This window comes from Lissotriton vulgaris, chromosome 4_1 (assembly GCF_964263255.1).
Source record: "Lissotriton vulgaris chromosome 4_1, aLisVul1.2, whole genome shotgun sequence".
NCBI lineage: Eukaryota > Metazoa > Chordata > Amphibia > Caudata > Salamandridae > Lissotriton > Lissotriton vulgaris.
The window spans coordinates 1,086,291,239-1,086,307,974 of NC_141691.1; the positions used below are offsets into that span (position 1 = coordinate 1,086,291,239).

The following is a 16,736-nucleotide window of genomic DNA, read 5'->3' on the forward strand; positions in this document are numbered from 1 at the left end:
GTCCTTTCATTTGGTATTACAGGATTGTGATTGGTAAAACAGCTCGCTTAACACGACCTCTTGAGTTTAGCCTTTAAGGCTGCTTAGTCCATGCTACCACTAGGATAGCTTGTCTAATAAGGTTGACTTACAACCAGACACCATAAGGGATTGTTTGGACTGATACAAGGTGGTTCCAGAATAGGAAACATCACATATCAGGCCAACTTCTCACAAGAAGTATGAGGAACTAGAATCCATCTGTGTCCTTTAGGTAGCAGCAAGTAACTTCCCGATGTTGTTTTGAAATCCTGTGGTGAGCGATTGCTTTAAACGATGGTGGAGGCACAAAGTTTTGGGTGTGACAAGAAGGTTTCATTTAGTAGATCACAGACTCTAGGCAGGTATGTAACTGCACAGGCTGTTGGAGAGGTACTTAGGGGCCATGCCATGGGCTACCTTGAATGCAGGTGCAATTAACGCCTACCACACAAGCCAGTTTTTATGGCTTTAGGGGCCTCGACCTGTCTTAATTGTCACACTAGTAGCAGTTTGATGGTTAGTAGTTTTATAGGTACTGTCATTGGCAGCACTGGTAGTAGCAATGGGGTGTGCTAGGTACAGTAGCCTCCTGACGAGGACCCTTGCACTTGTTTTTATACAAATTAAGCACTAGCGTGGGAGTCGGTAGGTTGTTAGAGAAGAGATGGGTGTGATGACAAAATTAGTTGTTCCTATTTCTTGAGAAGTAGGGAAGTAGAGACACTGGGGATGGTTGGAGAAAACAGAGGGGTCAGCAGTGGGCCGGGTCTTGAGGGGTCTGAGCACCGGCAGTTTTTTAAAGGGGGCCTCAAAACGGGTTTCCATCTGACTTTTTTTTTAGCCCTGGCACAGGCGGTCTGTTTTGTTTCCGGACTGCAGTGACAGCAGATTGCTGTCACTGCAGTCTAGAAAAAAAGTGCCAGAGCGCAAACAGCCTGATAGAGATGCGTTTCGAGACAGCAGGCAGGTCGATGTGCGCTGCCCACACTGGTCACTTCTCACTAGTGAAGAAGTTACCGCATGACGTCATGCCAGGTGAGCGTTGTGCGGGAAGGGAAATGCTTTAAAGAGTCATTTTCTTTCTGGATTTCCCTTCTCTTTCTAAAACGCAAGAGCAGAAACATTGTGGTAGGGTCACCAGGGCTTTAATTGGAAACTTTTTCAATATTATATGTAATAACCATAGTTGCAGCTTATTTATATTATGCAACAAATAACCATTAGCAAAGCCAATAGTCCTTACTTCTTGTTGTATCAAATATCTGGATGCAATGACAGATACAGCAAAATACAAGTCGGGCGGCACACTATTCTAAAAACAGATTTTTAGCGTAAGTGTTTTAAAGCCATGCCCCTAATTACACTGGCCACGCCCCTTTGAGAGATCCTCCAGTTTTTTCATCCCACTTAAACCCCTGGTCAGCAGTGATCTGTTTATGTAAAACGCTGCAGAGTTTAAGCAAGTAGTCCAGGTGTCAGAGGCGAGGAAGAACTGAACAGAGAGGCCGGAGTATGGCGGGCCTTGGACTTCAGAGCGAGAGGTTCATGTCCTGAGGGCTGAACAGATGGAGCGCAAGGACTGACAGCCTCTGTCACTAGAACGAGTTCCCTGCAACATGTTGTGACAAAGTGTGAGAAAGCTGGTGGATGAGGTAATGAAGGGGGCCAAAGGTCACAAGTGGAAATCATGGCCAGACAGACTCCTGCCTGAGTTCTTTCGAGGGCTGTACATTGAGTGCCATAAATGTGGTAATAGTAGTATCTGTTATTTACAGTACTTAGAATCGGCAGAACTGTAGCAGAAAGCGATCAATAAAAACATTTTATTACTCTGTGATGCAGGAACAATCATAAACTCTCACTTGGCCTGTTCCATTATCTGAAGAAAATTTGGAGCGCCTAAAGGCGATTGGATTTTCAAGGAGTGCTATACAAGAAAACACACCTGACGTGGGCCAATTTATAATCGCAGCATGGCATGTGAGTGCAATGGAATGAACGGGATTCCTTCAGCTGCACCCCTGGGGCAGCGCACTGGGAAACAAAGGCAGGGGGGGCGCTGGGATTAAACCGGAAAGGCGAGCTGCACCTGCAAGCAGTGAATGGGTGCCTTTCTTTGGCGGCGGGGGAGCTTGAAAAAGCACCCCTTGCTCCCCGCAGCCCTCCTCGCCTTTGTGTGGGCCTCTCCTGGGAGCCTCGGCCGGGCCGGGGAAAGGGAGGAGGCCCTGTGGCTGCCGGAGACGAGCGCAAGGCAGGGGGCTCTCCCTGCTGAACGGTGGTTACAGTCCTGCCAAGTATCACGCAACAGGTGTGACACTTACGCATTTCAGTGCGGTGGTCCGCATCACCGCACTGAAATGCAAGGTCATGCATAAATGGGATAGGCGGCTCCTCGCTGATAGTGCCGACTGTGCTGATTAAACTGAAAGAGTGGCAGCGCGCTGAGTCATGCAGGCTGATCCTGGCAAGATTGGGGGCTGACAGTGACTTGCTTTATGAACTAAAGCAAGGGTGAAATTCTTGATGAGCCTCTTCTGTCTACAACTCTGCAGCCAAAGGCTCAGCTCATAATTAATATAAAACAAGCATTTACAATGCAATGGTCTCGGCATTATTAATGGTAGAGCTATTGCCATTGCTCATGACTTTTTTTTTTTAAATCATAAATAAATAGCATTGTCATTTACATTGCCAATAGCTTCATGTTAAATAAATGGCATTGTCATTTACAATGCCAATAGCTTAATCGCTCGCATATGCATAACCTATTGCATTTACACCCACAAAGAGCCACACACACACACTGAGCCACCCACACACACTGAGCCACCCACACACACTGAGCTACACACACACACAGAGCCACCCGCACAGACAGCGCCACCCGCACAGACAGCGCCACCCGCACAGATCTCTGCCTCTTTTCCCCTCAGGCACTCCACTACTCTCTTCCATCCACAAGCCCTCCACCCAGACTCAAAATTTTAGAGCGTTTGACACCATCTCTGGCGTTCAGTAACAACTCTTTTTGATCCTCCTTATCTGACAAAAACGTTTCCAATCCTGCAAGCTTGAAATATGTTCTGCATTACATTTTTGCCCTACTATTGTAGCGCCACAAACATCACAACAGTAAACCTCTACAGTTCTTACAGGGCACCGTTGAGGCATACCCCGCCATGAATGGATGGTGAGCATGGGCGCTCAACCAGGAACGTCACATAAAATAAACTAGAGGATTGAGATTGGTGAAAGAGGGATAGGTAAGAGAGGTTACTTGCAAAGCGGATCTTGACGAGGTCCAAGGGGTGCAGTACCAGTGTGGACACCAAGCCCCCACTGAGGCTGGCCAGCAGATTCTCGTAGTGGACATGTCTGAAGAGAGACGGGTGCTCAGGAGCCGGGAAGGAGGACTTCAGCACCAACATTCCCTGTGTCTAGATCTCTGGAAAGAAGGGTGTTTAAGGCTACACGAGGGTAAAAGCCCTTCGATCTGTAATGAAGGTGTGAGCAACTCAGGACGGCGAGAGCCACCTACAAAAAAAAAGCTAGCCACACACACACCCACACAGAGCCACACACCCACACAGAGCCACACACCCACACAGAGCCACACACCCACACAGAGCCACACACCCACACAGAGCCACACACCCACACAGAGCCACACACACACACAGAGCCACACACACACACACAGAGACACACACACACACACACACAGAGACACACACACACACAGACACACACACACAGACACACAGCCACAGCCACACACACACACACACACACACACAGCCACAGCCACACACACACAGCCACACACAGACAGAGCCACACACACAGATCTCTGCCTCTTTTCCCCTCATTCACTCCACTACTCTCTTCCATCCACAAGCCCTCCACCCAGACTCTCAAAATTTTAGAGCAATTGACACGATCTCTGGCGTTCAGTAACAACTCTTTTTGATCCTCCTTATATGACAAAAACGTTTCCAATCCTGCAAGCTTTAAATATGTGATGTTTCACTGTGGCAGCAGTTACCCCTCTTCCCGAATAAGCCTCCGAGGATCTATGCCCACACCGAGACATATGCCAGCAATATTCTACCGGGGGGGGGGGCGATCGCGGCGGAAACGTCACTACTAGACAGCAATGTAGGTGAAGAATGAGGGGCTTTGCACGAGCTGTCTATTTAAAGTGCTTGTAAAAAGTGCAGTGGCTGGTGAGGTCTGTGAATATCTGACCCGCAATCTGTGAATCTCATGACTAACATTTCAGAAGATGCTGCAAGTCCGGATCGAGGTGCATTGGACGACCTGTATGTGGATCCAAATATTGGAATGCAAAGCTATCAAATTTCCCTGGCGTGACTATGCAGGGATTTCAGTTCTATTAAACTCATTCTAAAGGTAGGACTACGAGTCCCAGAATTCAAAGGTAAAGACCTGTAGTAGGAGGTGCCTGCGCTTTAAACGTGGGAGCTCGGCTATAGCAATGGGTTACGACGTCGCCGTTCTCAGCCCAATGCTTGTCACCGTTACCTCATCCACTCGAGATCCGGAAGTGGATTTGTTTGACAGTGTGCGCTATTTATACAAAGTGCCCGTTTTCTTGCCTCGGGCTGCTCTTTTCTCTTGCCATTGTAAAAGCTGCAGCTGCTGAGTTTGCTAATTTTGGCTCCAAATGCCACCACCGGAAGTTGAGTGGGAGTTGGGGCCCGCTTTCCATTGGATTTAAAGAAAACGAAACCTATCGTGGGGCTGGACTTCCGTTTTGTGAAGCCCGCGCCCACGGAGTGCCTGGAGGAGCACCGAGGGAGAGCCCCGCGGTCGGAGGCTGCACAAGTCCGGAGGGCCTTTGACCGGTGAGCGGAGCGGGGCGGGGGCGGGTGGGGGAGAGAATGCCTGTATGTCCGCGTGTGTGTGTGCGACGGCGGAGGGGGGGGGCGGGGTGCGACGGCGGAGGGGAGGGGTGGGGGGGTGCGACGGCGGAGGGGAGGGGTGGGGGGGTGCGACAACGGAGGGGTGGGGGGGATGCTCGGTGCACGTGTGTGTGTGTGTATGCATGCGACGGCGGGGGTGATTTCGCTGTATGTGTGGGTGCGTGCGTGCATGAGCGCTCGTGTGTGTCTGTCGCTGTTTCTGCGCATGCGCGTGTGGTGTTGCTGCTTCCCAGGAGACAGCAGCTGAGCGCGTTCGCGAGCGCGTGGCCAGCGGAAATCGCCTCCTTGAAGAGGCAATGCGCGTGCCAGAGGCTGTCTCCTGGGAAGCACTGTCCCTGACAAAAGATCTCCGGCGGAGACGCGCTTCCGCGCGTTGACGCCGAGACCTAAAAAGTTGGGCGAGTGAGTAAGTGAAGGGATGGGTGGATGGCTGGATGGATTAGTGAACGGGTAAATGGATGAATGAAAGGGTGAATAGATGGATAATGAGCGAAAGGATGGATTGATGAATGAAAGGGTGGATGCTTGGTGAGTGAATGGGTTGATGGATGAGAGAAAAGGTAAAAGGGTGATAGATGAGTGAAAGAGTGGATGATGGGCGAGTGAATGGGTGGATGGAAGGATGTGAGAGAAAAGGTAAATAGATGGATGTTTGGGTGGAAGGGTACATGAATGGGTAAAAAGGGTGGATGGATGAGTGAAAGGATGGATGAGTGATAGGGTCAATGGATGGATTCATGAGTGGATGAGTAGAAGGATGGGTGGATGGATGGAAGGAAGGATGGCTAAGCAAAAGGGTCAATGGAGAGAGAAAGGGAGGATGGATGGATGACTGAAAAGGTGAATAGGTGGAAGGATGAATGACTGGGTGGATGGATGAGTAAGTGAAAGGATGGGTGAAAGGGTAAATGGCTGGATGGATGAGTGGATAAGTGGCTGGATGGATGAGTGGATGATTGGGTGGAAGAGTGAATGGATGAGTATATGGATGAGTATATGGATGTATAGGGTGAAAGGGTCGATGGATGGATGAGTGAAATGATGGATGGAAGGATACATGATGGATAGGTTTGCAAATGGATGAATATGTTTGGATGTAGATGGGATTACTTATATACTATTGCGCAACCTCCTTGTGTCTGTAAAACGTACCTTTTGTACTGAATATTGACCTCCCGTCCTGAATTTTTGTCCTGAATTTTGACCCTTTGTCCTGAATTTTTACCCTCACTGTCCTGAATTTGCACCCATGCCAGTTGGTCACCCTAACCTCCTTACTGAGGCCCATCAACACCAGAATTTAGTTGGTGTTTGTTGCTCGGCATTCTAGGTCTTTAGACTCCTGAATTTGCATTAGAAATGGTTGAATGGATATTTTATTTACAGGTTAAACTTCTATATAAATGCATTTGTGGTAAAGAAGGATGAAGACCACGCCGAGCAGGTAAGGAACTCTTTCTTTATTTGACGGAGAAGCATGCAAAAGAGACACTTCCCAGCAGGTCGGAGGATCAACTGACCATACAGGGAATGTTCCGGTTTGATGGCCAGGAGGCTGCCAGACTCATCGTTTTCTAGTTTTGACCTTGTCAATGATGCTAGTGTTAGCAGGCAGCTGTGACTTTTAAGTGTGTACCTCATCTGCCTGTCAAGCTGTCTTGCCCAACTTCAGTGCCGGGTACATGCTGTTTACCGCATCTAATTTGCATAGACGATCGGGACTAGTTCACACTGAGCGTGTCCCTTTCACCACAGCAATGGACTGCATTGCAGCAGGACGACACAGTGTTGAACGCGCCAGAGAGAGCCCGGTAATTACTCTGCTGTGTCTCTCACGGCCCGCCCCCAGAAACGGAATCACCAGGCAGAGCCTGTTAACTAATTTTCTGTAGTAAGTTGTAGTTCGGAGGTGAGTGCTCGGGTGGCAGCTATATAAGCTATATAAATATTCCATTGCCACCAGTTGAACCCGTAATACTCAGGTCCTAATGGAAGCAGACCCTTTGAAAGTCAGCAGTACAGTATTATATTTATATAGCTCTCCCTACCAAGTGTACCTACCTGAACCCGCGGCGCCGGTATATAGTAGTGCAGCTGACTTGCTGTGGCTGCTATTAATAAATACAATTAATGCTTTAATCGTTCTGAGCTGCCAGTGCCCTCTGCCTTTAGTTTACTGTGTCGGAGAACTGTGCAGCCACGCTGTCTGAGACCGTTCTGCTCAATTTTCAGTTGCATGCCATTAATGTACTTTAGTTCAGTGACTTTGTACAGTTTCTAGTTGGTCAAATGGATGTAATCTTATGTTTCCCTTGCCTTCATTACGTGACTTTGCTCTCATAATTACACTTAAATTATAAAAATGTCACACACAGCAATTTGAAACCTTGGCAACTATGTAACGCTGCTCAAGCAGGAGTAGTGTTCGCCGCTGGATCTTGAAAGCGCAAGCGTGCAATCACACGCATGCATACTAAACGGCCAGAGAGTGGAGAGCTTAAAAATACATGCAGCCAAGACATGCGGTTTCCACGCATCGGGGGTTGTAAAGACAGATGGGGTGGGTCTATTGAATAGTACACCGGCCCTGTAAAGAGCATAGAGTAGGAGGAGACTGGAAGAGTGTTTATGGACGTAGCGACGGGTGGCTGTTTTACTTTTCCCGTGTTCTTGGGAAATGTAGTTCATTGTTTATTAGAAAAGTAAACTTCTGAACAGCAGCTTAGTAAAATAAACTGAAGCAAAATAAAGCATAATCTTAGCCTTAGATGCTGGCATAAAAGCAACACTGATGTGCATCTGTTTCTTTTTCATGTAAAACACGTTTTACATAATATTAATATAAAATTATTAAATTCTGACACATAAAGAAGAAGCTGACGAACAAATAAGCACTCATTTTCTAAACCCGAATTAGCAGTATATGTCACAAGGTGACCGTAGGCATTATAAGTAGCAGCTGCGTTGCTCCAGTACTACCCAGCATTTGAGTTTGACCAGATTTTGTTTACATACTTGGCTACTCGGCAAATGAAAAGAAACGTAGAGGGTGTGACGGAAGGAGGTGTTGCCGACGTCCACTGAGTACGGCCAATAGCCTTCGAGAATGACGACAGGGGGTGGGTTTTACCCCCGCTAGAATGATTCGCTGGGTGGGGCATTACGGTTGAGTGTGGACTGTAATAACGGAAACGACATAGAACTTCGTACAATGGCGAGGCTTTCGTCGTCCCGTCCCTGCCTTCTGTTGACTTCTAACCATTTCCTGTGTTTGATAACACTTCTGACCCCTGCTATAACGGGTAAGGACTGATAGAATCCACTTGTATTTCCTTCAGGTAGGAACAGTTTTGATCTTGTGACTTTTTCAAACGTTAATTAATCTCTTCGGATGGGCGTGAAAAAAAGTTCCCTTTAGCCGGCGCCGGTCAGGTGAGAAATCGGGATGATCTTAAAAATTGTTCAGCGATGGCTGGTTCCTTTTTTACACCCTTGGGTCTCAAGCTCAGAAGTAGCGGAGGCGAAGAATGGCAGAGGTGAGGCGCTAAATTACTATTTCGATTTTTTTTTTGTTGCGATGCCACGCCCAAAAGGCAGCATCCGTGGACGGAACATCATTTACATTTCCTCGCCCTCTTCAAACATCTGGGGACTTTTTCACTTTTCTCAACATATTCCAGCAAATGTTAACGTCATCACCATCCTCCAACATGATGTGTGCCAGGTGGGGCACAAGAAACACAGGGTCGCAGAACTGGGATAGACTCAATTAAATGCCAGGAATCCAGGACATGTGACTGTCCCTGCCACGGGCCAACAAACACCACCTGTAGGGAAAACGCTAAACTTTCTGACAAGGTGCTTTATCTCTGTCTGCTAGGTGTGCAGACTTCCGGGTCCTCGATCCAACACCAATCAAGGCTGTCTTCAGCACGATTCGATTTTTATCAGAATACTTTAAAATAGCCTAAGATTAAAGCACCAGATTAAATATACTGTATACACAGTTTATGTTGGGGATTATTTTTAGCACACATATTTACCAATATTGGCTTCTTGGTGCTAGAATTCATGATAACTTTTATCCAAAGTTAAAGCACAACGTCAAAGTTAGTAATAAATAATGCATCAATCACACACGCTAGTGATTCGCCAATGAGTGCTCCCTTTACTAGAATTCCCCGGGCATTGCTAAATTTTACACACATTCAATTAATTTATACAAAATCAAATGTATAGGTCCAAATGTTAGCTATATTTTTGAAAAGAAACTTAGAGTCCCTTTACACGTAGTCAATGTCAAACTGACAACGTGCCCACGTTTAGGGATACAATAATGGCCAGCTCCCTTATGCGGAAGCCCGGCACTGTAAATGTGTGGCACATGTGGCGCCCACAGCGGCGGCACATCACAGGTCCTGGGATGCTGAGACTTACACAGTGGTCGAAGTGGGGGAAAAAAGTAGGGGAACTAGGGGCGGAGAATCAAAGGGCGGGAATAACCCAAGGATTGGATCTATGGGTGGAGCCAGAGGTGTGGTCAGAAAGCGCAGACATCCCAATTTTTAGTATTTGTTTGGCATTTCACTGCCCAGTTTAATCAACCAATGGATACACATGATTATTTAAGGTTATAATGAGTTATTGACATTAAAATATATTCACAAAGTGGGATATGCTTCTAATCACAGAATGTACCAAATACGATAAAATGTGGAAACACAAGCCATTTGTCTCCGAGCCATGGATTTTCTGTCATCAGCACTACTCCCTTTTTCCACAACAGCAGTTCAAACATGAATGGCAAAATATCCTAGTTTGCAAATGTTTTCTCTAAAATTATGGCTCTGCCATATTTGCCTCATAATGCAATCTGCTGCATGATCTGACCATTTAAACTAATAAATTGTTTGTAGCTCAAACATATCAAAAGTTAATATAAAATGTGACTTGTGTTGCTGCGGAGTGGATGGCCTATTATAAAGGTTGACAGGTCACCTTTCTCACTGCTGCGTTTGTATGTTACACTGGTACTAATAAGGCAAAATGTTTGCAGAGACTGTTAGCATGTGTACACACGTCAAAATAATAAAATATCTGAAAATATACAGAATTACGCTGCAGTCTTTTTTTTAATGCATAATTTAGTCAACACTACGGCATAATGTTGTCATCCTGTGCTGCATAAATAATTCCAGTGGCCCCACAGCAGGCAGCACATGTTAAAAGTGCTTGTGAATGAAGCCGGGTGACTGTAAGTTTGCGAACTTAGTTTGGTGTGCGTGCAAATCGTGCATTTCCAATCCCTGGTGATTTGCAGCTACTACTGCTGAAACAAGGCCAATGGAGGTACCTATGGGTGAGGCAGACTGGCCTCAAGGGCAGGGCCAGCCATAGCACTGGTGGTGTCCTGTGCATTAATGTTTTAGTGCCCCCCCACTGACCACCTCTGCCATGGATTCCCTCACTACCACCCTTTAACTGTGCCCCCCCCCAAGTTTCCATAACCACTCTCTCTCAGTGGCCTTTAATTTGATTTACAACGCCACTCATATCATTGTAGGGTGTCGGAGCCCTTTACATCACACACATTACACAGAGTCAATCAATATGTGTGTAAATCACTGTATAGAAAATGTAACATAAGACTAAGGACTGCAAGGTGTAGGAGTCACATGACAACCATACTAGTAGCCCATATAGTTTTATAGTGATTGGTCTGGAGAAACACAATACCCGGAATTTAAAACGTAATTCCATGGTTGGGGGTTCTCCTTAATACTCAAAAAACACTATATACACCTACAGTCTCTCACATGTGTATGTGATGTTATGTAGAAAGGCCCTTGTATTTCTCTCGACTCTCAAAGGTGTTATAACACCGGGGAAGGCATCCCTTAAGGATAAGACCCGTCACTCACCCGAAGGTGACATGCTTCATCATATGGGTCCTCCTTACCAGTGGGGAAAACCTAGTCACCACTGGGAGCTACTACTTCAAGGTTTTAAGGAAGGAGCTCAGAGATGTTTTGAATTTTCTACGGAGTAGGATGGTAATCCCATATGAGTGCTGTTTTAGGTTGAGTGAGGTATATTGCAGCGCTGTGTGAAGGAAGGGTGTGAATTAAAACTGTCTAGATAGATCACCAATAACTTTATTCCTGTGTGCTACCTGGCAGGATTAAAATGTAACAGCACAGTGGTATGGATATAAACCACTGTTAGTGATAGGTCGACATGTTTCAGCCTCTTGATCTAGTTTCAGTATCAGCGGCTTTCTTCAGGACCAGATATTTATACAATGCTGCTGCAGTTAGTGTGCAAAAAGTAAAGTAAAGTAAATTTGTAATACACCACCAGTGTTCCTGCTCAATTCTATTGCTTGTGTCAGGCCATACTCTGGATATCTGTGGAAAAAACAGATGCAAAGGTGGTTGTGGGAGAGAGAGAATGTATGAAGGGAAATTCAAACATTTCAAGACAATTAAATCACATGTATTCACTATGCATAGTGTTCTGTCACTATGTCACACTTGAATGTTGCCTTATATCTATTTATAAACATTATAGACTTACCCACAATTGTTGGATAACCCAGCCTCACCTCTACCTGTCAGGTTGCTCAGGAGGGAGGCCCGCACTGCGGGAGAAAAAAAGGACACTGTAGTAATGTGTTAACCACACTGTCTATGTATCTCTAAAATCTAAATTCTCTAATGTCTGGGGGGACATCTACGCCAAGGGCCGTGAAACGTGAGGTCAGTATTTACATTCAGGGCATGTTTAGAGTTAACAAGATCCCTGTTATCCTAACTTTGGGCAAGTGAGCTTAGTTCTAGTAGAGTATCTAGGCTGTTCTCTGGTCTAAAAGAGTTTTTCTTTAGGCTAACCTTGTAGTAATTGTAAGGTAGAGCAAATACTGGCTAATGAGCCAGGCTATGTTATACTGCAGACTAGCTTCTATTTTAGCCTGTAAGTGAACTCTCTGCTTCAATGTAGAGGAATAACCCTGCAAGCCCATATTCAATTATTTATAAGCAAACAGGACTATTCATCAACCAGACCCCATCGAGCAAAAAGACTCACCTGTCTGTCGGTACCTCTTCGTGTAGTAGAGCTAACCCCGGGAGGTACCGAACGACAGGAATGCTTGTGTTAATATAGTCTGATTAATTGTACACAGCTGTGTTGAACGATGGGTCCTAACACTTATCGCCGTCTTTTCTTATGCCTGCATTGTAAAATCATGATTGCGCATATGCTGCGTTTCTACACTACTTATTTGCGCATGCGCAAGACAGTTACTCGTGCTCGCCTGTTTGTTTTATCTGCGCATGTGCAATACATCGCACTGTTTATTTGCGCATGCGCATATAAACATGAGTGTTCCGCATTAACGCCTAGAATACTGTGCTCACGGGGGATATATCATACTACACTATTCTGTAGTAGGAATGACTCTTTGTCGAAATGACAGGCTTTATATCTCTCCAAATATCTTTTAGGCAATCAAGAAGGTGGAAGTAAGGGTTTAATAACGTTAAGCTATCCACATTTAATCATAGTCCTTTATTGATCGTAGATCAGATAGGGGATTACTAGCGGCACAATTTTCTATATGGACACGGGCTTTTTGAAGTGGTTATAGTGCCAGGAGCTGCTGTGTAAATTAGTACCATAATACTCATGATCTTCATTGGGAAATCCTTATTGTAGAGGAGAGTCTTAAACATATTTATTTACTATTAAGAACGTCTCCTGAAACATGATTAAGATATCTGATCGCAAATCATGGTGGGTAATAATATCTTTATGGTAATTATTTGCTCTTATGGAAATCAAGTTATTAATATAAGTATTATGTCTATCTATTGTGTCATTCAACAGGGCACAATGTTTTGATGTTATCTCAGGACATTTAAGGTTCTGTATACCACCCAGCGTGTATGTATCTTGAAGCAAGTGTGGATATATTAGAGGGGATACATTAGAGTTTTCTAGTTCTTATGACTCAGTCTTGTGGGAGAACTCAGGCTGGCATTCTCCTCATCCTGCCTTCCTCTTCCACTTATTGTATATTTATACTTGCTCTGACCCTAAGATGTGTCAGACTTTTCTAGATCCATTCAGATAAGGGTCCAGGGTATTTCATCGTTTAGACCAATGGTGTCTGTTCTCAATCTGTATACCCACTTTTGTTCTTTCCGAAATAGAAATTTAGCGGGGTCTGTCTAGTGTGATGGGATCCACGGCTTTTCTAATACCACCCATTTAAGGTCATTGTCAGTATGTCCTTTGTCCAAAAAATGATTGGTCAGTTTAGTTGACCGCTTGCCACATTTTATAGTACTTTTATGTTCCTGTATTCGCGTTTTTACTGTTCTAGTGGTCATGCCCACATACCGGAGCTGACAGGGACACCATATAAGGTAGATTAAACCCTCGCTGTTGCAGTTGGTATGTTTCTCAATTCTCCAGGGGCGTGACATTCCGATGTCTAGCTCTAAAGTTTTCTCTGTTTGTGGACAGACTGAGCACGTGCCACAAGGAAAATGGCCTACTACTGGGGGCAAGTTCCACAGAGTCATCTGGGTGCCTATGTTTCTGTCTTTTTGTGGGCGAGTGTGGACTAGGTTGTCCCTCAGGTTGGCACTCCGTTTGTATGCAAACAGCGGACGAGGTAGTTCATTATTTGCTACGTTAAGAATGGGCCAGTGTTTGTTCATGCTTTTTTTGACAGAATTAGAAAACTAGAGAAGGTATTTACAAATGTCATTCTTTGGTTAGGTTCTTTTTGTGCTTTCTGTTCTAATAACCATTCTCTGTTGTTATTAGCTGCTCTTTTCTTAGAGTACCGAATGATATGATTTGGATATTTCTTAGCTTTAAGGTCTTTTGTTAGTCCCTTAGCATGTTCTTCATAAAGTTCCAGGTTTGTGCAATTACGTCTTATGCGTAAAAACTGACCAAACGGTAAGTTTTCACGCAGGGCACGTGGGTGGTAACTCTGAAATGGTAAAAGGGAGTTACATGAAGTAGGCTTCGGGTATAATTCTGTTATCAATCCTCCATTCATAGGTCGAATCAGCAAATCTAAAAATGGAAGTTTACTTTTGGAGGATTCCAGAGTAAACCGCAAGAACTCATTCTGATTATTAAGCCATTCATGGAACATGTTTAGGGTTTCTTCTCCTCGCCAAATGACAAAAATGTCGTCTATGTACCTTTTCCAGGTACGTAGATGACTAAAGAACGGGTTGCTTGTTGTCAATATTGTCTCCTGTTCTACCTTGTGAACATACAAGTTGCCCAAACTAGGAGCACAAATACTGCCCATACAAGTACCTGATATTTGCAGGTACAGTAGGTCCAGTAGGTCCTCAAATCTAAAGAAGTTTTCTTTTAGTACCATTCTTGCACAAAACATCACAAAATCAATCGGTGTGATGCTCTCCCATGTGGTTTTTTCAAGCATTCCCCTTATGGTGGCTAATGTCTCCTCTTGTGGAATGCACATATAAAGTGATACCACATCGAAGGACACCAGCCAGTCCTTTTCAGTGTCAAATGGAAATTGTTGTATATCCTTTAGGAGGTGTTTTGTGTCTTGGATGAAAGTAGGCATTTTGGACACCATCGGCCTTAGAAAGATATCCACAAAACTGGATAAGGGCTCAAGTAAAGAGCCTATTCCAGAAATGATCGGTCTTCGCGGTGGTGGTCTAGTGGGTTTATGTATCTTGGGTAGCACGTAAAAGTAAGGTGTTATAGGTGTCGTTGCTACCAAATATTGTGCTTCGTGGTCAGTGATCCATTTCTGTTCCTTGGCTGCTTCTACCTTTCTACTGATTTCAGCTTTGAGACGTTTTGTAGGGTCTTGTGGTAGCCTTTTATATGATTTAGGGTCATTTAGTTGGCGCAGGCATTCTTCTCGGTATGTCTCTGTGTTGAGGAGCACTACCGCTCCCCCCTTATCAGCGGGTTTGATTATAATCTCCGAGTTATCCGCCAGTCTTTTCAATGCTGTTTTTTCATTCCTTGTCAGGTTTTGGAACTGACTCGGGCGGGCACTCGTAATATGGTCAAAATCATAAAGGACTGCCTCTTCAAATGCTATGATCCGTGCTGGTACCAAATGCGTAGGAGGATTAAAAGCAGATTTAGGGCGTAGTCCTGTGTTTGTTGAAGTCATTTCTCCAGGTTCTTTATCTTTGAAGAAGGCATTAAGACGGATCTTTCTGAAAAAGGCTGCCAATTCTTGTCGTGTTTGGAAGGCATCTCCTTTGAAGGTAGGCACATATCCAAGTCCTTTTCCCAAGACTTTAAGCTCCGATTCGGTTGGAGAATAGGAGCTAAGATTGACGATCACTTGTTGGTGCCGCTCGTCGTGGCTGTCCCTGACGGTTGGTTTGGCAATGTTGTAGCCACTGGTGAGTTCCAACTCACTCTTGTCTTTGGAGCTCTTCTTCTTCCCCTTTGGTTGATGGGGCCATACCCTAAAAAAAGGCTGTTGTGGCATCATCTGATTATAAGGAGGATACCGGAAGAACTGGGGTGGATTACCCGGCGGGAAGCCTAATGGTGCAGGTGGCCACCATGAGTTTGGTCCAGGTCCATAGGCATTTCCCCTCCTTGGGCCTCTGCCTCTTCCCTTGCCTCGACGATTCATAGACCTGCCAGCTTGTCCTCCATAAAACGTGTTGTCATCATTGCTGGAGTCTTCTTCACTTGAGGACGTCGAGTAATTTGAGCCGTATCTACCTCCTCTTCGGTTGGTCTGTGGGGCAACGTAATCTTCGCTAGTGTATGGATATACCTTTTCCATAGCAAATTTATCTAGATCCTTTTTAAATTTGGCAATTTTGGTAGCTGGAATTGACTCTTTAAATTCTAAGTTGTTCTTATTTGTGTCGTCAGCTTGTTTTTTGAACTTTTCTTCCGCTTGTTTTTTGTCAGACTGTTTCTTGGAGACTATGCTCACGATTGCTGATTTTATACTACTTTCTAACGTCTGGATTTCTATTAAGAGGAAATCTGCCGCTTTTTTAGCTGTTGTGATTATAAGTATTAACCAGTCTCTGGGGCATTTCCATGCAATCCGAGACCAGTCACGTAGAAAGGTTTTGTCGTCCAGGAAGAGACGTGGGGCATTTGTTACTAACAGGCCTGTTGGAGCACAATTAGCCCTGAAATATTCTGTCATTATTAATCCATGTACCAGGATTCTCGAGTGTGATTTTTTAAGGGTCATGAGTTTGGCCCAATCATCAGTTGGTTTAGATGTCACACTAGGGGCACTATCAAGAATACTAGGAGTACTCAGAATTTCCCTAGTCATTTCCTCATCAAAAGTCAATCCTAGTCTTTCTGCCATGTTTGCAGCAGAAACCTCAACAAATACACCTACCCAAGGTGAGAGCCACCTCCCACATAAAGAGATGAAAGATAGCCTAGTTATAATAATAACTATAACTTAGCTCTTCGCAAGACCCTCGGCCAAACGACCGTTCTATTATCTGCTAGCACTACCGTGGATTGGGGGTCTAAAGGGAAAGTTTATAGACTAATGGGTGTATGTTCCCTCATTGATACTCAAAAAACACTATATACACCTACAGTCTCTCACATGTGTATGTGATGTTATGTAGAAAGGCCCTTGTATTTCTCTCGACTCTCAAAGGTGTTAATAATCAGAATTGATTTCTGTCCAAAGGAACACTTTTTGGGACATTAGGATAATCAAAGACTGGAGGGGGGGAGGGGGACATA

General features: G+C 44.9%; 1 protein-coding gene across 2 annotated transcripts in view; it reads left to right on the forward strand.

The window, feature by feature from the left end:
* Positions 1-8,075: 8,075 nt before the first annotated feature.
* Positions 8,076-16,736, forward strand: part of LOC147722897 (TGF-beta receptor type-1-like) — a 1,593,949-nt gene continuing 1,585,288 nt past the window's right edge. Inside the window, exon 1 of one of the 2 annotated variants that reach the window (XM_086965305.1) lies at positions 8,076-8,269. In XM_086965305.1, the coding sequence (XP_086821431.1) occupies positions 8,179-8,269 (91 nt within the window). In that variant the 5' untranslated portion in view covers positions 8,076-8,178. The remainder of the gene's footprint in view (positions 8,270-16,736) is intronic. The other variant, XM_086965306.1, reaches the window with a different exon arrangement.